A 23,077-nucleotide genomic window follows, 5' to 3' on the forward strand; every position below is an offset into this window, starting at 1 on the left:
CTGACCTTATTCCCATGGTAACCGACTGAGACCTGAATACTGTACCTGCAGTCTACTTTGAAAAATCAGCAGTGACTGGAATCATATCTGGACTTTGACACAATAACTTGTGTATACGATGGACCATGATGGTTATTGTTTGGCTGAGAGACCGAGACACAGCAACTTCAGTGACTTCTCGATCTCATAAGTTGTCGTGGTTGAAGGGTTTGTTGTGGGGCATTAACCAGGATAGCACGAAGAAAAATAGAACTTAGCTGGGCCAAGTTCAAAATGGCAGTCAAAGCCCTGTTCTCCCGCTTTCATGGATATGCATCCTGGAATGTCGCGGTATAACCATAAAAACTGGTGTGTGAAGATCACAAACAGGATCTATCATCCGGGTTGATGATTCATTGTACCATTATATAATATTAGCACAACGATGGGCACTTCTGGAAAGCCTCCTGATGATGTTACAGCATGCACGACAATGTTACGGGGTGTCACAGAAATATTACCAAAGTTTATCAAAGTTCAGAACGAAAAAAAAAAATTTAATTTTCAAACATCCTGAAAGTGGAGCCACAGTTAAACAAGACCACTGCGCAATGATGGAATATCCTAGTTCATCACAGACACCCTCCAAGACCTTCTAAGGTTTTTCCAGGTGAGGACAAGGTTTCCATCCGTGTGACTCCGGGATGTGTATCCATGGAAATGATAAGGGGGCTGAAGTTGATTCATGGTCTGTATTAAGAGAACTGGATATGGTGCAGCTGGTCAGCCTTGCTGCTAAATTTCCCTAGTGGCCACTTTGGTAGCGACCTTCAAAAGAGGCTTTTGGAAAACTGGAAGATCATTTCTTATTCCTAGAGCTCAGATTTTTTGGTATTGTACCTATATGTGTGGTGGTAGGACATAAAATGCATAAATGAACCAGGAAGTGAGGGTAAGAAGAATTTGCTTTTGCACTTACTGCACAATTTACATTGAACATGGTACCATTTTGTGATCCATCATTGAGCTCTTTAAATGTATTCACACTATGGGCTCTTTCACATACAAAGCTTCTGATGGTCCTGCACATAACCCTGATGGTCCTGCACATAACCCTTACAGTAATTAGAATGGCACTTATTAGCGTGCAAGAACAACCAAAATGCAGAATTTTAAACAAATTATAAAAGGGACAATATTTAATTGAGGTTTTTTTTTTTTTTTAAATGAATCTAATTGCATATCTGATATTCAAAGATTAAGAAGTACTTCCAAAAATTCCTGGCTCCTTGTTTTTACATAAAATCTCATTATTGAGCAAAACAAAATATGCAGACAATAACATAACATCCATGCTTAACGTAAATAACATCAACAACAACAACAACAGGTTGAAGCTGAGTGTGTGAAAGGTGCGCATAACAACACTGGCTCCTTTATCTGGCCAAGTGTCTTGATGTTGCAGAGTCACCTTTGCTTTACTGAAATAAACGTCATGCTATAATTTAGATAGACAACACTTTTTCAATTTATTTCATTTATATAGCGCCAAATCGCAACAAAGTCTCAAGGCGCTCCACACAAATAAGGTCTAACCTTACCAACCCCTAGAGCAAGCACACAGGCGACAGTGGTAAGGAAAAACTCCCTCTGATGATTTAAGGAAGATACCTCAATCTGACCGGACTCAAAGGGTGACCCTCTGCTTGGGCCATGCTATTGACACAATTGACAATACAGGAAATTTTGGGAGTCCATGCTGGTACACAAGATGGGAGGCCTGCAGAAGAACACTTTATTTTTGAAAGCTATCTAAATTATTTCTGTGATTTGTTTTGTTTTTGGTCATGATTTATGTACTGTTTTTCTCCCTTTTTTTTTTTTTTCTTCCTTAAATGAGGGTACCAAAGTTTTATTTTTGTATAAATACTATGTTTTTTCTGGGTAAATTAGTGGGTGAATGTTGGAGAGTGTTTAGATACTATGAATGTAACATTTCTATCCAAATGCACATAAAAAACAACTTGTATCATAAATGATGAAATGTAAAATGTGTGAAATAGCGACTGAATTTTAAATTGTACAGCTGTGTGTCAGTAAATTACACAGTAGTGACAGTTGACATGCTGCTCGCATATCGACAGTAGTAACAACCTGCTGCTTCATTTTAAAATGTGAGGAAAAAAGCGTTATTTGGAACCTGAGTCAAACAAAACTTGCCTTTATTGCTATACATTTAAATACATAAAAAAAAAGCCTTTAGAAATGTTCCATATTAAGCTCCTGCTTAATTTTATTTATTTCATTTGGGAGGTAATGCAGGGCATGGGTGGTGGGGGGAGGGGGCAGATTTTATAATTTATGGTGATTGTGATGTTTTAATTTATTAGTTTCAATGTTATGTACAACCCTAAATCACAAAAAGTTGGGACGATATGGAAAATGCAAATTAAACAAACAAAACAGTGTGATTCTTGTATTTACTTTATTTCATTACAGATGGTACGAACACAAGATAATTAATATTTTGTCACATCAAAGATATTTAATTTGATATAAGTATATCCATTCCTGCATTGAAGGTATGTGTGGGAGATATGATCTAAAATGAATATCATGGTATCTTTGACTGTATTATATCACTGTGTTACTAGATTTGCACGATGGGACCCTTTTAATAATCTGTTTCTGGAGCAGAATTTCAACATGGACTGTTTAATTTTCAAATCTGCTCCTCCAAAATTAAAGTCTTAATGAGTCAAAGATTTTAAATAAAAAATTCCTTTGCCAAGGGTACTGACACAACCCCATACCATGGCAGACACTCGCCTTTGGACTTGTTGCTGATAACAGTTTGGATGGTCCTTTTCATCTTTGGCCTGGAGTATACAGTAATGTAGCCCCCCCCCCAAAAAAAAAAAAACTGGTGTCCAACCCTGATGCCTTCTGGACAAGGTTAACACGGGGCTTCTTTTTTTTCCACAGTAAAGCTTTGACAGGCATTTGTGAATGTAATTCTGCATTGTAGTACTTCAGAAAGGCTTCTCAAAGTAATCTTTTGCCCATGTGGTTATATCAACTATTGATGAATGACAGTTGATGCACTGCGATCAGAGGAATTGGTGATCAAGGGTGTTCAACTAAGACTCGTGCCCTTGCCCTTTATGCTCTGAAATTCTTCGGTTCCTTGAATCATTTGAGATTATGCACTGTAGAGGGAGAAATATGCAAATTCCTTCCAGTTTTTCTTTGAAGAACATTGTTTTTAAATATTTCTCTCCTCAATGACTTAACCTTTTGTGGATACTGTTTTGTACCAAGTCATAGGTACATTCACCTGCTGGCATCATCTTTTTACATAACACTTTTTTAGCTCATTAGTAGCCCTACGTTAAGGTGCCTTGACACTTGCACGCATTTAACCCCCACACTGTCATGCAATTTGTCATGCCAGTGTCACCTGCTGTGTTCCCAGCTGGATGCCGCGCGTTGTGCTGCTGGATTCTGCGTATTTAAAATAATTATTTTTGTTAATATGCATTTTCCATACCATCTCAGCCTTATTAGATTTGGGCTTGTATCTTAAATACGTGTCTTTGGGATGTACTGTTTACTGTGGTAGCACTGGGTAATGAAGCTTTGTTTGTGATGTTAGGACGTGTTGAAGACGTGGTCGGCCAAGCACTTGAATCATTCTGCCTCCTTTGTTGTTTGTGTTTGAACTGCTAAAAATCATCTCCAACATTTTCATTTTACAGTGCCGACTTCTTTGCAGATGAAGTATACTTACAGAGCCCCCCCTCCAAAAAATAAACATGTGCTTTCTTTGACACCTAAGTGTTTGGGGCTTGTGTTTTTGATAGACTGTCTGCAGCAGCACAATTAAACCAGTTCTAAATTAAGTGAAGTGGCCTGAAGTCTCAGCTGGAGATGGCAGGTGTCTCTTGGAGTGGTCGACTCCTGACAGAAAACCACTCTGTGTGACAGGTAGGCAAGAGATCATGCAAATGTGTGTGTGCATGTATGTATGTACAGTTGAGCTCAAAAGTTTACATACCCTGGCAGAATTTTTTTTTTTTTTTTTGGCCATTTTTCAGGGAATATGAATGATAACACAAAAACTTTTTTTCCACTCACGGTTAGTTTTTGGGTGAAGCCATTTATTGCCAAACAACCAGGTTTCCTCTATCTAAATCATAATGACAACACAAACTACCCAAATGACCCTGATCAAAAGTTTACATATCTCTGTTCTTAATAACATGTATTGCCCCCTTTAACATCAATGACAGCTTGGAGTCTTTTGTGGTAGTTGTGGATGAGGCTGTCTGATGGTAAAGCTGCCACTGAATGTTTCGGACTTTATTTGCATCAGTTACAAAGAAATACAAACAGTATGGCACTTTATGGTAAATCTGCAGTTCTCAAAAACTGAGTGACTGTGCAAGAAGGAGAAGAGTGAGGAAAGACCAAGACACCCAGAAGACGTTAGCTTATGGCTGTGATTGGAGAAATTGTGCACAGTGCAAGCTTTGCAGTTTGCATCACTACTCTTAGCTTCATAGTGGAGTAGAGCAGAGAAGGATTTTCTTTCACAAAACAGATCAAATCCAGACTTGCATCTCAGATGTACCTTCTGGCAATCTGTAGCTAAACTTTCAGATCTTTTTAAGCAAATCCTCCTCTAAACCACTTCATGAAGATAACTGGTGATACAAAATATACATATATACATACACTCAATGATACAGCAAGAAAGTCGTAATTCAAATTCATCCTAATAATAAGTACGATGGATAATATTTATCAGCATCAGTCTGAAAACGTCTTTCCGTATGCAAGCAGATTATCCAATTATCTACAATTACATTATTCTGGTGGCCATGATGCTTCTTCTTGTGCCTTCTGGTTGTTCAACCCTCTGATCTGTTTTATAAACGTTTTAGGATTTGAAAAACATAATTATTCTTGTGATAATTTCACTGTTTTGACAGTAAATGACAGTGTTGCCTCATTCATACTGTACACAGAAGCCTTTTCTCCGATTGTCCCCCCAATGAGGCATCACAATGTGGCTTTTTATTTATTTATTTTCAGAATGGCACTTTTGATTTTGAAATATAGTTAGTGATAGTTATTTTAACTCTTTTCAGTAGACTTTGGATGCTTTTATTTTAAAAAAATAACTATAATTTAGACAAAATTTGGTCCTGTGACAGACTGGTGTCCTGTCCAGGGTGTACCCTGCCTTATGGACTGTGGCCGCTGGGATAGGCTCCAGCTGTCCCCCCGACCCTTAATTTTTAGTTTAGAAAATGGATGGATGGATAGTTAGGACTTGGTAAATGGTAATGGTAAAAATAACCATTTTGGAACATGTATAACTTGAAATAAAATTCTCTGTCTAAATACTTTTGTGGTTATATCATATTTGAATGCAAGTTTATCTAAAATACAGCCAATGTAATTTTATAGATATTTTGTAGTCTTGCTTTTGGCTCATGACTGAGGAACCCCCCCCCCCCCCCCCCCCCCCCCCCCCCCGAAAACTCATCCTTGAACTATATTTGACTCTTAGAATTATTTTTTTTTATTATTCTGTATTGTTTTGTATTTCATCAATATATTTTGTACAAAAAGCAGAAAATAGACCTAGTCACACACAAATCTTACAAAGTTTACCTATAACAAAGGGGGGAAATCAAGAAATACAGAGATAAAAAAATAAATAAAAGCAAAGCTGTTTTAATCCTTTAAAAAAAAGTTAATATATATTTTCAAAGCTTTGGCACTCTTTTTTCAGTTGATGAAGGTTAAAGTTTGAATATAACCATATCAAGTCACACAAAAAGATTTTAAAATTTGGGGCCATTTGTGTGAAAATTTACCATACAAAATTGGATTAGATTATACTAGAAAGAATTTTATTGATCCATTGGGAAGACTCCCTCAGGAAATTGAGGTTTCAGTAGCATTGTATAGCAGCACTCAAACACACAGAGCATCAAAAGTGAAAATAAATTAAAAAACAAGCAAAAAAAAGTTTGAAAATATAAATACATGTTCCACTAATGTTCCTCTCCTTCCTGTAAATAATAAATAAGTACATTCAGAAGAAATTATATACATAATAATAAATAATTCAGAAGAAATTAAATGTCAGAATTGGACTGTTCAAAATATGTAACATTCTTTCATTTCATTAGCGAGATCGTGACGTCACTCACTCTTGTTTTTGATTGGACAAGCGAGATGCTGGAGCTGGACGTGTTTTGTTCTGCAGCAGCACGCACAAAAATGAGGCTGTAAATGATTTTCTGACATTATTGACCACATATGTGACCTTTTGGCTGTTTGTTGTGTTCTTTTAACCTGCGCGCGCAGGTCTGTAGTGCGGGAGGCGGGGACGCGCGTGGACGGGCTTTAAGAAAAAGCGGATATGTAGCGAAGTGGAAGAGCGCTGTGCGGCCGGAGTTACACAAAAAACAGAGTTTATCTGAGTGGGTTTGACAGACAGGCAGCGGCGGCATGTTGTCGGACCTCTGACGCGCAACTTTTGTAAGTTGTGTGTTCGGTTAACGGCGGCCGGAACCGAGCGCACGCGCCACACCGGAGGAGAGGAGACAATGGGCGCCGCTTCCTCCTCTTACCGGGTCATTTACCTGGACGTGGACGGCAGGATCCAGAAGGTATGGAACACACTGAAGCGCACACACAAACGTAAACACCAGAAAAAGTAGAATCTCCTGTTTCAGCGAATCCCGTTTACACAAAAAAATACCGACTTCCAACACTACCGGTGGTAACTACATGTTAACCACTGTTGATAAGTATATATCGTTTTGGTCATAATTTCACTTTTTAAATTTGTATGTGTTTCTTTTATTATTTAGGGTCTCTTTTCTTTAGTGCGCACGCGCAGAACCTGAGATCAAGGTGCATAAATAAAACACGTGTGTCGCGGCGAATGAGAAAATAGCGGCGTAAAGTGTGTGTGATGCACCGTGTGATCTACGGAAGGTTTCCAAAACACTTCAAACCCTGTCGGATTTGGTTCCACTGCACTTTGCTTCTGTGCATCTATGTAACAGGGCCGTATCCAGAGCATGAAGCAAGGGGGCGTTCTGTCATGCCCCCCCCCCCAACATTCATCTGCCAATCACCCTGCTACCACGTTATTATTATTATTATTATTTTTCTTGCTTTTTTAAGTAATGTGACTCCTATTTTACAATATAATAATAATATAATTTATTAATTTATATAGCGCCAAATCACGAGTAATCGCCTCAAGGCGTTTCACAAACATTTAAAAGCAGAATAAAATGAAATAAGATTAAAATACAATAATCATATAAAATACTAATGATAAAACAGGGAGAACAGATGTGTCTTCAACCTGGCCACAGAGTCTGACTGTCGTATTAGCGCAGGCAGATCATTCCACAGAGCTGGGGCGTGGTGATAAAAGCTCTGTAACACAACGCAGTGTTTTTCTTTTTTAAATGTTCACATTTAGACAGGTCCACAGTTTTGTGCAATTTGGAAAGACTTCAGATATCTAACATGAATGATGATAATTAATCTTGTGCTGCACAAAGATTGTGTAATTTTCTGTAATTTATAGTCCTTACATCATTTTCATTGTTAAGCTACTCTGTGGGGCGACTTGGTAGTTGAGCGGAGCAACTTTGTTTGAAATGTGGGTGGGTTGGTAGTGGAATCTAGCAAGAGAATACGCACGTTAATTTTTACTCTCCTTTTTTGGCTTAATTATTTCAGATTGTACATTAATAAGGCAACATATATTACTGATGAAGTACCAGAAAAAAATGATTAAAATGTATGCAGTATTTTTTGATAACTATTGGAGTACATAAATATTTTCCTAATTTCTGCTCTTTAGGTTGTATGTATGTTCAGCAGGGGTGGTGGCCAAGTGCTTAGTGCGCTTGGTTTCAGTGCAGAAGACTCCTACACTGATACAAATTTCTGGTTCAAACCCACCCCTGCCCATTTCTCCATGTAATGTGGAATTATGTCAAGAAGGGCATCCTGCGTAAAACTTGTGCCAAATTAACATGCAGATCCATCTTGGATTTGCTGCGGCGACTCTGTGTGAAAACAAGGGAGCAGCCGAAGGGACTTACTTACTAGTGTTGTATGTATGTTCAAATAACATCATCTTGCCCATGACACATCGTGGACATGTCACAGGCAGTGGATTCAGATGTCAAGGGGGGCTGAATGAAGTTGTCATGTAGATGACTATAACGGCACAATAAGAGATGCTGATGTGAAGATTTGATCGGGGTAGGCAGGTTCCGGGATGAGTTTCCCCCCCAACAAACATTTTAATTCTGCATCTGCATTTACTTGATTTATTTATTTATTTATTTATTTTCTGACTTATTGGATTTGTGTGCTCTGTGTCTTACAGTTTATACTATTACTTCATTTAGTGAATTAGTGTCTGTCTGCATGCATGTTGACTAAGTGAACACTTGAGATAAAACCTTCCGTGTTTTTTTTTTTAATTAATACTTGCTCATTGCCTCAGTCAACATGTTTCTGGCACGTCAGCTCCCGTTCTTTTGTTGCTGCAGTGTATAAACGTATACTCGCATTCTGCAAACACATTCATTCTGATTTGAACTCCGCTGAGGCAAAATAGCAAGGTTTAGCCCTATTTATTCTCCACCTGTTTCCATGTGAATTTAGTTATCCGTGTTCCTTTGATGTGGACTTTTTATCTCTTTGTGCACGTGCCTTACTCAGGGTTAACTGGACTCAGAGTTCAGAGAATTAACTTGGATCACCCATTTTCTCAGCCAGAGACTGTTGCGATAGCCTCCCCCTGTGACCTTTAATTGGAATAAGCTGGTATAGAAATTGAATGGAGGTTTGCACCTGGATGTGTAACACACTGACTATTTTTTTTTCTCAGTACTTTTAGTTGTGCATAAGCAATGGGCCCAATACAGGTCCGGATCTCTACCACATGTTGGCTACTCTCCTTGCACGTCTGGTTGTTGGATGCTTTGTTCCAGTATCGAACAATGGAGCTGCCAGTGAGCTGCTACGTAATAGGATCAGGCCTGCCCTAATCGTAAACCTGACACTAACCTTAACTGTATTAGTACCACAACCTATGTTTATAAACAGACACTGCAAAGAGTAGCCAGAAATGGTGCAAACAATGGAGCTGGATGGGAGCTTTCATGGTCTGGACCTATAGACATTCAAATAATAACACTATGCAATCTCACTGACTGCATTGGCCAGTTATTTCTTTGGGCTGCTACTGTTAGACCGGGCGCCACAGCAGATCCACATGTTGATTTGCTTTTTTCACCAGATTCCCTTCGTAAAGCAATCCAGATGTAGATGCAGAAGAAACACAAATGGTCTCAAACCAAGGACCTTTGTTGTTTGAGATGAGGCAGTGGTGGCACAGCTAACTGAAAAGTTAGCTTTGATAACCATTAAACTGCTAACTGAAAAGTTAACTTTTATAAAGCGAAACGGATAAACTGCTAAAAAATTTAGCGGAAGTTACTGCTAACTGCTATCTTTTAGTATTGACTCTGTACGCTGTCGGCTACTGATAAGCCAGTTTTGAGTTTAAGCACCGCAGGGCTGCTGGGTAAATTCAAAGGAGATCACAAACACATGAAAAATAAATAAAAATAAAACCCCAAACACTGTCATCATCTTTATCAGAAGCAGTAAATTGCAGTGTTATAAGTCACAATTTATCCTAATTATATATTTGTAAGCTGTTAATGAAGCTACGTCTCACCGTATTGCATTCACAAACACAAAACAAATGCACGAAAAATAAATAAACAAAAAATCTGACTTGAGCTGCTTCCGTACCGTTTTTGTCCACAGTGTAACTTCTTGTCTTCTTAGCAGTGCTTGTGTGCTTTGACCTGTGAACCAGAAGTGTTAGCTAGCTCTCTGCATTCATAAACAGGAACTAACATGTATGATTTTAGTGTTTACAAATGTTTTTTTTGGCTGTTAAAATTTACTCACTTTATCAGCAAAAAAATGTTAGTGGACTGAAAGTTAGCGGAACTCATTTAGCAGAAGCTAATTGTCTGCTGATGGTTTTCAAAGTTAGCTGAAACGCTAATCTGCTAACAAAAATGTTAGCTTTGCTAATTAGCAGTTAGCAGATTAGCGAAACTGTGCCCATCACTGGAGACAAGTATGCTAACCACTTGTGCCACTGTGCTGCCAAGCTAATAGATGTGATGTTGAGTCCCAGAGACACACGACACCACCATAATCTGTCATAATTTTGAAATAGATCAAACAAGCATAAGTACGTATCATGAAGTCAGATCACTTGTGTGCACCACACAGACAAAAGGAATGTTTGTGCCATACCATGAAATATAAATATGCTCTAAATTCACCATGAGCATAGAAACATGGATGTAATTAACATTTAATATGTAAGCATGAGTATTTCATCGTTTTAAAATGAAGTTAAAATAAGTTCAGAAACATAGTTTGGACTTGCACTGAGCTACATGGATATTAGTGTTTATTTTTTTTTTGTTATAAACTCTTTCTACCAAATATTTTCCAATGTGATTGTGTTTTCGCAGCCCTTTCATTGTTGCATTAAAATTTTCTTTCAGTGATTCAAAAACACCTGCATGAGTCTTGTAATTTATCACATCTGCTTTGTTTTTTGTTAAAATCTGAGGAAGATTTATAACAAATGGCTTCAAACGGCACGCACACGCGCTCTGGATGGTCTTTAGTCGAAATGTCATCTCCGTACGTCAGGCTTTGTAATCATATCAAGCACCATATGCTAAAATAGTGCTCATAAAAGGACAAACCACGGTAATCATATGTTGTCGTCATTATCTGGGAGATAGGCTGTCTTTTTTTTCCCGTTTTGTGGTGTGACTTCAGACGCAGACATGAATCTGTGGTTTTACAGACATCTGAGCTTGTAGCTTTAAAGAAATTAGTGTGTTCTGCCAAAGAGCTACAAAGTTGAAGAGCCACTCAGACGATGACCTTGTAAAACCTCCAGCCCACTCGTTACAACAAACACAATCTACATGGAACAAATCTTACATTCCTGTGTGGATTCAAGAAGTGTTGCACTTGCATTTTGGTGGTGGGCAAGTTTACTTTTATGACATTTTATTCCATAGAATAACAGTGTATGTACATGTTGAGGGCTTTCGGACATTTCTTTATTCTAAAGAATCTCTCTCTTGTTTTGGAAATTACAGGTTTTACAAGTCTTGCTAATACTGTTTATGGTAGTAGGAAATATGGAGCATGATAAAAGCAGATCAGCTGCAGTTAATCCAAATGTATGCAAATTAGTTCAGTCATTTCGTGATGTCTTACTGTCATTTGCAGAAATTGTTATACTGCAGTTTCAGTACAGATGACAACTATCACCGGGATTCATGCAGAACTGAGAACTTTCTACAGTCACTAATTTTCTTGTATTCTGAGTTATTTGTAGGTATGAACAAAATTTATGATTGGCCCAAACCAGCTGTGGGAATAATGTAATTCAGCCAAACCCATATTTTCTGAAGTTCATTCATTCATTTTTGACCGCTTATCTGGGTTTGGGTTGCAGAGGCAGCAGATCAAGCAGCTCATCTACATTTCCCTATCTTCTGCCAAGTCCTGTAACTGTTCCCGTGGGGATCCTGAGGTGTAATATAATCCCTCCAGCGTGTCCTGGTTCATCCTGAGGGCTTCCTCCCAGTTGGACATGCCTGGAAGACATTTCGAGGGAGACACCCAGGGGGCATCATCAGAAATGGCTGAACCACCTTAGCCGGCTCCTTTTGATGTGAAGAAGTAGTGGCTCTACTCTGACTCAGTCCTGGACAGTTGAGCTTCTTCAGCCTGTTCAGGAGTGTAAGGCCAGATACCCGACAGAGGAATTGAATTTCTGCCACTTGTGTCTGCATCCTTATTGTCTTGGTCATCGTTCAAAGTTCATGACCATAGGTGAGGATTGGAGCGTAAATTGACAGGTAATTGAGAGCCTCACCTTGTGGCTCAGCTCTTTCTTTCATGATGGTCCGGTACAGCGCGTCCATAAAACATCAGACTGCCGCCCCTCAGTCTGCCTGTCAATCTCATGATCAATTTACACCCACTTGTGAACAAGACCCTGAGATACTTAAATCCTCCACTTGGGGTAGTAACTCTCTCCTGACCCAAGGGGACAGTTCACCGTTTTCTGATAGAGGACCATGGTCTCAGATGGAGGTGGCTTATCTCGTCCCATGTGCTTCACACTCAGCCTCAAACCTGTTCAGTGCACATTGGAGGTCACTGCCTGATGAAGCCAACAGAACCATATCATCTGGAAAAAGTAGAGATGCAACTCTGAGGTCACCAAACTGGACACCCTCTGGTCCCCAACTGTGCCTTGAAATCCTGTCCATGAGCATCACGAACAGGATTGGCAGAGTCCAACACCCACCAGAAACAGGTCTGTTGGAATGCAGACACAACTCCTACTTTGGTCACATAGAAACCATCTTGCACCTTACAGCAGTTCCAGTACCCCATACACATGCAGCACCCCCCATAAGACACCTTGAGGGACCTGGTCATACGCCTTTTAAAAGGCCAAAAACACATGTAGACTGGTTGGTCATACTCCCAAGACTCTTCTAATATCCTTATGGGGGTAAAGAGCTGGTCTACCATTCCATGACCAGGAGAGAACTCTCATGGCTCCTCCTGAATCTTGACTAATGGTCCAAGTCTGGTCTAGTAAATGAACTGCATTTATATAGCTCTTTTCCATCTGCCATCAGATGCTCAAAGCGCTTTACAAATAATGCCTCACATTCACCTTGATGTGAGGGTGCTGCCATACAAGGTACTCACTACACACCGGGAGCAAATAGGGATTAAGGACCTTGCCCAAGGGCCCTTGGTGATTTTCTGGTGAGGCTGGGATTTGAACCAAGGATCCTCTGGTCTCAAGCCCAACGCTTAACCACGAGACCGCCACCTCCCCTCGTAGCCTGGTATAGGCTTTCTCAGGGAGGTTAAGTGTGATTCCTCTGTAATTGGAAAACACTCTTGGCCCCATTTTATTTTATTTTTTTAAGATGAGGACCACCACCCCAGTTTACCAATCCAGAGATACTGTCCCTGACTTGCATTCAACATAGTATAGGTTTATCAGCCATGACAGCCCAACAACATGCAGAGACTTCAGCATCTCATGATGGATCTCAACCACCCTGGCAGCTTGCTGCTGAGGAGTTTTTTGACTATCTCGTTGACTTCTGCCAAGGGCGATGGCACCAGATCCACCTGAGTCCTCCATCCCTGCCTTCTCAATGAAAGGCATGTCAGTAGGGTTGAGGAGATCCTCAAAGTGTTCCTTCCACCACCTGATGATATCCTTCTCAAAGGTAATTATTTATAATATTTATTATATTGTAATGGCTTGGCAAACAGTTGCACCTTCATTTCTTCTTATGAGTATCTATTAAAGTATGTTTATTATAGATTTAACATCTCGTCATAATCATTCAAATGAGCTGCCCTGTGACGCGGAGTGCTGACGCATTGACTAGCAGTGGCACACAGTGTTTTTCAATTGTTTGCGCAATATTCACGTATAGTTCCCAAAATTAATACGTGCTAGAGATTTTGAACATTTCAAAATTTTCTTTGCGCACATGCGCATAGCTGCACACAGTTTACAACGAGTTTACTCTCTGGCACGGCAGATTGCGTGCCAGTGCGCGGATCAAATTTGTGCAAGTTTCAAGGTACCTTTAGGAAATTCCTAATAATTACCCTGATCACTTTTTTCTGATTATCTGCTGAAATAGAGTTATATACCAATATTTTAAAACACTGAAGTATTTCCTTTTCCTATGCCACATTGCACAATAACGTCACTCACTCACTCGTCTTCAGCCACTTACTCCAATTAAGCGTGAGAGTGGGCTGGAACCTATTCCAGCAGCCATAGGGTATGAGGCGGGGTACACCCAGGACAGGACACCAGTCTGTCACAGGGCCACATATCGACAAACAAACACATTCGCACCTGCACGCACACCTATGGACAATTTAAAGTTTTCAGTCCACTTAACCTGCAGGTCTTTGGATGTGGGAAGAAGCCGGAGCACCCAGAGAAAACCCACATGAACACGGGGGAGAACATGCTAACTCCACACAGAAAGGATGCAAGTGGGAGTCGATCCCATGGCCTTCTTGCTGTGAGGGAACAGTGCAAACCACTAAGCCACTGTGCTGCCAATTAATATTCATTACACTGCAAAAATGCAAATTCATACCAAGTATATTTGTCTAATTTTGAATCAAAATATCTACATTTAATATAAGATGCAGTCAATTAAAAAGTAAAATTTCAGTCAGATATAAGGACTTGTTTTGAGATAATGTCTTAAAACTGTTAAGAGAGATGTTTGGAAACATCTTGAATCCTATTTGAGATGAAACAATTTTATTTTATTTATTTTTGAAATCGCCAAAAGCTGCTGTGCTGTCTTTAAAATTTGTAACAGTTCCTATAATGCTACATCAGAACACTCATACTAGCGTACTGTAGAGTAGTAGGCAGAAAACAATACATCACAATCCTTAAGGTATCTGAATACTCAGTATGTAGTATTAATGTAGTCAGACTGAAGGAATTTACTGCCATATAGCAGGAAAATGCTGATCTTGGATTATGGATTTCAACATCTACATGGATTTCAACATCTATATAACATACAAATGAACGGGGGCCACTATTTTTCATAAAGTCTGTGTCTGACCCCCCCTGCTTTTAAGGCTGTATGTAACTGGAGGATGCAACACACTTGTTAATTTGAAGTTCTTATGAAGATCCAAAATTTTTACAGGTTAAAATGATACATTTTTAGGGGGAAATGGATGCTGAAATCTTATCATGCTTCTTGCACATGTCATATTTGTGCAGGATATTTGATCAGAAATTATGCAGCGAGACTGAAAATTTGAGTTTGACTGATGTTCTTTTGTTTTTTCTTTCAGTTGTACGGTTTCTCCATGATTAGTGAGTTTGGTCTCGGCCCAACTATCGGTAAGATGCAGAAATTATTCCTCGCCTGAGTCAGTTTTTACGAATCAGCTTCTCAAAGATGAAATGATATTTTAATGTAATATTTATTTTAGATAATTTCTCTTTTTTTTTTTCCTTAAGAATTTAATAGCAATTGGTTGTCACATTTGGATCAAGCAATATACAGTCAGGTCCATGGGTACTTGGATGCTGACACAATGTTTGTATTTTTGCTTCTATATGCACCACCACGATGGAGTTGAAATGAAATTGTCAAGATGTACCTGTAGTGCAGATTTTCAGTTTTAATTGAATGTGCTTGACAAAATATCACATGAACCATTTAGGAGTTAGTCATTTTTACACACGGTCCCTTCATTTTTAGAGGCCATAAGTAATTTGACAACTAAATAGAATATGATGATTGTTCATACAAATCATTACTTCTATAACCAGTTTTCTTTAAGTACGTCAGGAGGTGGATACATGAACACTTCCCTGTCATTGAATATACTGGTATCTTTAATTTTATTGACATAATAATAATCTGTCTGGAGTCGGCAGTCCTCAAAAACTGTCTGACTGTGCAAAGAGACTGGTGAGAGAAACCGTCAAGACACCCATTACAACTCTGAAGCAGTTACAGACCTTTTTTTTTCCATGTGACTGGAGAAACTGTGCATGGTGAAACCTTTGTCTGTTGCATTGTGTGATATTTTATTAAACACTTTGAATTAAAGAACATTTCAGTTGTTTCATTTCAGTTTCATGGTGTAGAGAGGCAAAATTACAAAAATAACTTGTGCAAAAGAAAAAGTCCTTCTCTTTGTCCAGCTTTCCCTCCCATCAGTCTGTAAATCATTAATGCGGGTCACATAAATGAGGTCATATGACATCAGTAACCTGACATAAATTTGTCAGTGTGACCTATTCAGTGCTAATGATCTTCAGTTTGTCATTGGTTGCAGGCATGATGACTGTAAGTCTCTGGGCTCCTTGATTTGTGCTGAGATTATCACATCACATTGTTCAGCTTTGGCAGCTGGGGCTTATTATCCTCACAACAGGCTAATGCCATTATGCCACACAGCAGAGTACACCCAACTGTGAGGCACGGTGGCAGCAGTATAATCACAACACACAGTAGTATCACAATGTGCCTTGTGGCTAATATATATTGTCCTACCTGCAGTTTGCTCTAGATTAGTGTACAGTTTCTATGTCAGGAAAGGCACACAGACCTTTATGAGTGTCTGTATGTTTGTTTTGCAGCTAAAGCCCCTTTCACACCTGGCCTGCTTTGAGTTGCGTCATGACAACGGCAAGTTGATGCAGCCTAACGCCACCATACCGTGAGGGACGCAAAGGGCAACGGGAAGCGGACGCAAAAAATTAAACATGTTTAATGCAGAAAAGTAGTAGTTTTCTCGCAAGTTGAAACAACTTAACGTGACTGGATGCCATACCCACACAATACAACGCTACCCGAAGCCAATTGATGATTCCTGCTGTGCTCCATTGTTGAGCTATAAATCACGCAGGATTATTGTCGAACTTTTTATACCGTATACACAATGTAGTAAAACTATACCGCTCAAAGAGCACATGTGAACAATTAAAAGAAAAAAAAAATGCTCATTGCAGCCTGGCTGCAGCTCCTCGCACTCACCTCCTCATGTTCTCTCACGATTGTGTTAAAGTCCATTAAATCCTGCTCACAGACTGATTGCCAGCGACAGGACATGTCCACATCCAGTATAACTCCTCAAGGTGGACATCTCCATGTCCACTCACGGATGGTTCGCGCATGCACGTATGAACGCCAGCTACAGCTCCACGGTCACAGGAAGAATGATAAACTTTAACAGAAATCAGAGCGCACACCAGCAGTGCTGCACAAGAACAAATATAAACTAGAAGAGAAATCAAAGCACACACCTGCTCATTAGTCTGGCTGCAGCTCCTCTGCACTCTCACCTCCTCAAGCTCCTCCCCCCCGCTGCGAGCAACTGACGCAGACATTTCTGCGTTATTAGATACGCAGCTCGAAGCAGGCCCGGTGGGAAAGGGGCTTAAGCTACACAAAATCACAGCGGGTGGCTGAACGTTCCTCCATAGCTCAGTGCTGTGCTGCTGTTTCTGTTTGCCAGGCATGCTGTTAGTCTGTGGAGGGCTCGTCAATGGGCCATATGCTCTCATCACAACAGCTGTGTCTGCTGATCTGGCGAGTATTCATTCCACTCTTTCCAAATTTTTATGTTACCCCATCTTTATTTCTGTCGCCTGAATTTTTACTTTTGCTTCAATTTGTCTTGCTTCCTCTGTCTCTTGACCTTTAACCCCAGGGCACCCATAAGAGCCTGAAAGGCAACGCCAGAGCCTTATCTACTGTCACCGCCATCATCGACGGCACAGGATCTGTTGGTCAGTACATCAGTTCAGCATAATTGAAACACAAAATGCTGCAAACAATAGAACAATGCAGGGTTCCCAAGCACCCTTAAAAGTTTTCAAAGGCATTGAAATTCTTAATATAAAAATAAGGCCTGAATTGGTATTAAAATGTCTTTAGTCAGTCTTTCAAAAGTGTTAAAAATGCCAAGGCATTGGATGTTGTAAAACTTGTGTAAACCTTCATCGTATAAACCGGATATTTGGACTCACCAGACAAAAGCCCCAATGCTTTTTATATAATTCAAGGCCATTGATTATGAACAAAATGCTGCTTGCTGTCTGCAGTGTGTGTGTGTATGTATGTATATATATATATATATATATATATATATATATATATATATATATATATATATATAATGTTTTTGTTTTTTTTTTTTTTTGTTTTTTTTTTGACCGGCTTTTAAAAACCTGTACAAACTCTGAAATGGTTATTATGAAAATTCCTAAAACACAAAATAATGTTTGCTATCATACACATTTAACTTGTCTGGCTTCTACTGTTCTCAGTTCAGAATAGCATATCTCTTGAAACGCATGAATGTGTGTCTAAAATATGAATGCATTTTCTTGATATGCTTTATATTATCTGCATAATAATAATAATAATAACACTGTGTGGAGTCAGGTGCTGCACTGGGCCCCCTTCTGGCCGGACTCTTGTCAGCAGGTGGCTGGAATCAGGTCTTCTACATGCTAATGGCTGCTGACTTTCTCGCGCTGTTGGTGAGTAATTTAACATCACAAATATCATCACAATAATTATTCTCCATAGTATTATTACAGTAAGTGGAAAAATAGTTTCATTGAATTTTGTCAGCTGGTGTAGTGAAAAAATTCAAGTCAGACAAACACCGTGTAACATCTGACTTGTTTACGTTATTATTTCCCCCTCCCTGGCTGCTGTGTAGCTTTTGCTGCGGCTTGTGATGAAGGAGCTATCTTCCAATAAATCCCATCCGATCTCCGTTGGACAGTAAGTCCTGCTTTTCTGATATTCACAGTCTCATTTCTCTTCCTTTTCTCTGCTCTCTGTCACCTTGGTGGTTTCACTTGCCACATAATGTGCAGTCATATCCAGAAAGAGTTGCATAATACTCAAACACCACCTGACATCTTGAATGAAGGCATTCCTGATGTGTGATATCTGGGTCTGTATTTCAAAATTACCTCATCAAATCATTATACATGAAATTACACTCAAAGTTCCTACTTAGGAGTTTCACTCTTAAGTCCTCCACCCAAAAATACTGAGAGCACCTTTTAGTAAATAGAAGAGAGGACTCTTGTCGTTGAACTATATTACTGAAATGGACACTTCATATTCAGTAGTGTAGGGAGCAACGTGCACAGGCTGCTCCCTTTAATAAGTGTTGAACAGTGAATGTAAACACAACACACATGTATGGTGATACAGCCCTCATCACCAAAAAAAAAAGAGATTTCATAACAATCTACTCATTAGATTTCCTTCTAATATGTCTCTTTATAAAGCTAATGCTTTGAATAAGAAATATTATTTTACTGAAGTAAAATGTCCAAATGATGAAAAATTTAAAGTAGATCAGATAACAGTGACGACAATAAATTACACTGACAACTGGTGGTGTTGTATTAACTGACTTATTGCTGAGATAACAGTGACGACAATAAATTACACTGACAACTGGTGGTGTTGTATTAACTGACTTATTGCTGAGATAACAGTGACGACAATAAATTACACTGACAACTGGTGGTGTTGTATTAACTGACTTATTGCTGAGATAACAGTGACGACAATAAATTACACTGACAACTGGTGGTGTTGTATTAACTGACTTATTGCTGAAAAAACTATTATTTTGTGGTTTTGAATTGAGACAAAATTGAAATCAATCAAGGTACTCTGCTCAGTTGCAGTTAATTGCAGTGGAATATGATGCCTATAAATAACCCAGTATTATGTCTGTGTACTATAATTTCCATCTAAAATTCAGATTTTTAAACTACAAAAAAAATTTATGGAATGTCTTTGATTAGAATTGTTATGGTGATGTGAATCTCCTACACGTCATGCCATATGCAATATTTTGTCAACATTAAGTTTAATTTTGTGCAAATAACAGCACTGCATAAAACATCATTCTGCACTGATTGAAAATAATTATCAGCAACATCACTGTTCGGTGAACATCCCATCCGTGAAATCTTACTAATTCATATAAAACATCAGCTTCCGTCATGTTGTCTCCTGCTGCCTAAACTTGTATGCAGCAGACTGATTGTATGAGGACAGTGGTTCAATACAAATGTGGATTGATGCACTTTTAGGTTAATATTTTAGATTATGTTCAAACGGCAGCCAAATATGTGTGCAACTGTGGGCCATTTATGTGTGTCAGTCAGCGTGCAGATAAAACAGAGAAATGATCTGTAGACAATCGTACTGGCAACACTAAATAACTAGAAGCACTCAGAGAGTGCAAACCTCTGCCAAGGCCATAGGGTCACTGACCCTAAAGAGATTCCCTCCTTGGCAGAGTGAACTGTTCAACAATTCAGTGTTACAACCAAAACTATGATACATACACTTTTCTTTCCTGTATATTTGACATCCTTGACCATGAAAACATACCACTAGAACTTGGAATCACTTTTATGTCTTTATTAGTTCAAAAGTTATTGTATAAAAACGATTTTTCGGTAATGGTGGTTTTCTTCTGGGTCTAGCTCCATAACATTTGAAGCTACATCAAATCTGATGACACCTTACTGAATCAGTACAGATTTAGCTACAGTTTGGTGTTAGTTCAGGCTCAGTTCAGGACAGTGAACAGTTCACTTGAATCTGATATTGGCCACATTAAAAGAATAATGTGATCACGACAACAGAAAATCAGATCTGAGTTGTAGGTCAGAAATGAGCATTAAGACCTGCAGGCTAAGACCGGCCAAACAAAATGAAAGCATGACTTACTTACAGTCTGGAAAAAAATGGTGTATATGAGCCACAAGTAACTGCAGGGATTTTATTTCACATATAATGAAGTTGCAACACTTGTAGGGTTTTCACCATATTATTTTTTAATGTTCAAAAATTTTTAATAAACTAGAACCTGTTTTAATAAGTTAGCTGCAAGGCTTGTTCAAGCTGTCTGAAACTGACAGCAAAAGTCCGACTGTGTGCATTTACTACCTGCAACAATGTTGCAACGCATTGTGATTGCTCCCTTTACATTTCAACAACAATCACATAACTTTTTTTACACATTTGAGAGGATGTAACATGACAATGCAATTCCTTTACCATATTAAAATAACTAAGGAAGGAAAACTCGAGCAATAAAACTCAGTGACTAGCTCAAGTAATAAAACAGGTTGTACACAGACTGAAAGGTTGGCGGGTCAATTCCTGTGTATGGTCAGCTGTGAATAGGTGTAACAGGAAATGTGATTGTATTCGGTGAGTAATACACACACACACACACACACACACACACACATACACGTCCCAATAAGATAAAAATGATCATGGATATATAACCTTGAAACATTTAGACCATTAAACACAAATAAGTGAGAAAATATATTTGTTTAGTTGGTGTCACTTCATTCAGATAAATTTAATATATACAATGTAAGATGATTTCAAGAATACTGTACATAAATACAAAATACTTCAAATTATTACATCATTAGGTCACATAAGTTAATGTAACACAAATAAATCAAGTTAATATTACTATATTAAAACTAGAAGCACTCGGACAGCGCAAACCTCCGCCAAGGCCATAGGGTCACTGACATCACATGGAATACCCTTTGGCAAAGAGACTTACTCCACATCGTTTCACGCATCTACCATCATGTTTCAGATTCAGTGGTTAAACCCTTAGATCTTCAACAAATGTATTTATAAAGAGAAACTGCGTGAACTACACAAGTTTTTTTTAAAATTTTCTAATAAGTTTATTCAATGAGGAGAAACAAATGCTAAATTATTGTTGTGTCGTAACTTAATTTTTGTTCAGCCTTTGTGACCCGTCTTCATGAAGTTAGATGCAAAAATGTTGAAATTGGCCCTATCCTACAATGATAAAGAATCCTTAAAAAATTACTGGATCCAGATCGTATTCCGGATCATTATTAATGACTTATAAGTTAGGCCAAGATACACCTCTGGTAAAAATTTCATTGAAATCCGTTGAGGATTTTTTTGAGTAATCCTGCTAATAAACCAACCAACCAACCAACCAACAAACAGACACGAAAACATAACCTCCTTGGCGGAGGTAATCATTTTTAATGCTTAAGTTAATTGAACTTAATTAGTTTCAGGCAATTGGTTTCCTCAAATCGTTGAACTAATTTATCATGTTTTAGTGTAACTGCTGGCAAAAGACTTAAGTCCAAAGGACATTCATGAAGTTCTGGTCAAATATGGCGGCCACATTAGAGAATGATGTTCCAGCTCTATGAACAGTGCAACTGTGACACCGTAAACCAGTGATTCTCAACCGGGGTGCCGCGGCACCCTAGAGTGCCGTGATCGATCGTCAGGGGTGCCGTGGGTATTTTTCATATTCGCGATTATTTTTCATATTCGCGATTACCGTGAATTATTTATTTTTATCCACAAAGCATAAAACGACTCAGAATCTGACGTCATTGTGCTGCAGCCTCGCTCTCGTCTTAAGGCGGGACAATAACAAGGAGGCTGACGGCCGATTAAAACAGTGCCGTCTCCTTCAAAAGCCGTCTAAAATGCGGAGCTGTCGGTGTGTGTGTCTGTGCCTGTGTGTGCACGCGCGCGGAGTTAACAGACTGCAGACTGCGAGGGAGGGGGTGGGTGAGGGAGGGGAGGGGGTGGGTGAGGGAGATTCCTGAATGCAGGCGCGACACGTTCAGTGCGCAGCGAGCGCGGAGCAGAGAGAGGATTTTAACCTCTCTGTGAGTGAACGTTAACAAAACGGAAACGTGATGCTGCCTTTACTTCTCTCTGAACTTTCTCTAAAGGTGTGATTCTGCCGTTACCGTCCTGTTCACACCATGTGCGTGTCGTATGCTGAATTTATGAGATCATGAGATGAAATAAACGGTCAAATATATTTAAAAACATATTTAAAAAATGAGAATATATGAATGAACTGAGAGCCACAAAAAAAAAAATGTTCAGACGCAGAGATCACAAAAAGCAGGTGAGAACGCTGAACTTAAACAGCTGTTATTTTCCAAAGGTATTTATTTGTTCAATCTTAAGCTTAATGTAGTGTTTAAGCACAAAACGTGACTGATGAGGAGAAACAATTTCAGAAATGCAACAGAAACCACAAATCAGAAAAAGTTGGGACTGTATGTAAAATGAAGATAAAAATAAAAATGTTGCACCATTCCCAGTTTCTCCACTCACAGAAGCCAAACGTTCTTCCAGAGTTGTGTAATTATACTACAATAGTAGAATATAAAGAAGGGGAAAAAAAAGAAAAAAATAGACAATATATTCGTCAATCGCAATTATTTGTCTGACAATTAATCGTCTCCAGAAATTCCTAATCGTGACAGCCCTACTTGAGA

The 23,077-nt window shown here is 38.9% G+C and overlaps 1 protein-coding gene across 1 annotated transcript in view; it reads left to right on the forward strand.

The window, feature by feature from the left end:
- Positions 1 to 23,077, forward strand: part of slc37a1 (solute carrier family 37 member 1) — a 71,434-nt gene that overhangs the window by 42,357 nt on the left and 6,000 nt on the right. Inside the window, exons 17-19 of the mRNA XM_034186827.1 lie at positions 17,413 to 17,491; positions 18,150 to 18,247; positions 18,433 to 18,497. Coding sequence (XP_034042718.1) covers positions 17,413 to 17,491; positions 18,150 to 18,247; positions 18,433 to 18,497 — 242 coding nt within the window. The remainder of the gene's footprint in view (positions 1 to 17,412; positions 17,492 to 18,149; positions 18,248 to 18,432; positions 18,498 to 23,077) is intronic.

This window comes from Thalassophryne amazonica, chromosome 14 (genome assembly GCF_902500255.1).
Source record: "Thalassophryne amazonica chromosome 14, fThaAma1.1, whole genome shotgun sequence".
In the NCBI taxonomy this organism is placed as follows: Eukaryota; Metazoa; Chordata; class Actinopteri; order Batrachoidiformes; family Batrachoididae; genus Thalassophryne; species Thalassophryne amazonica.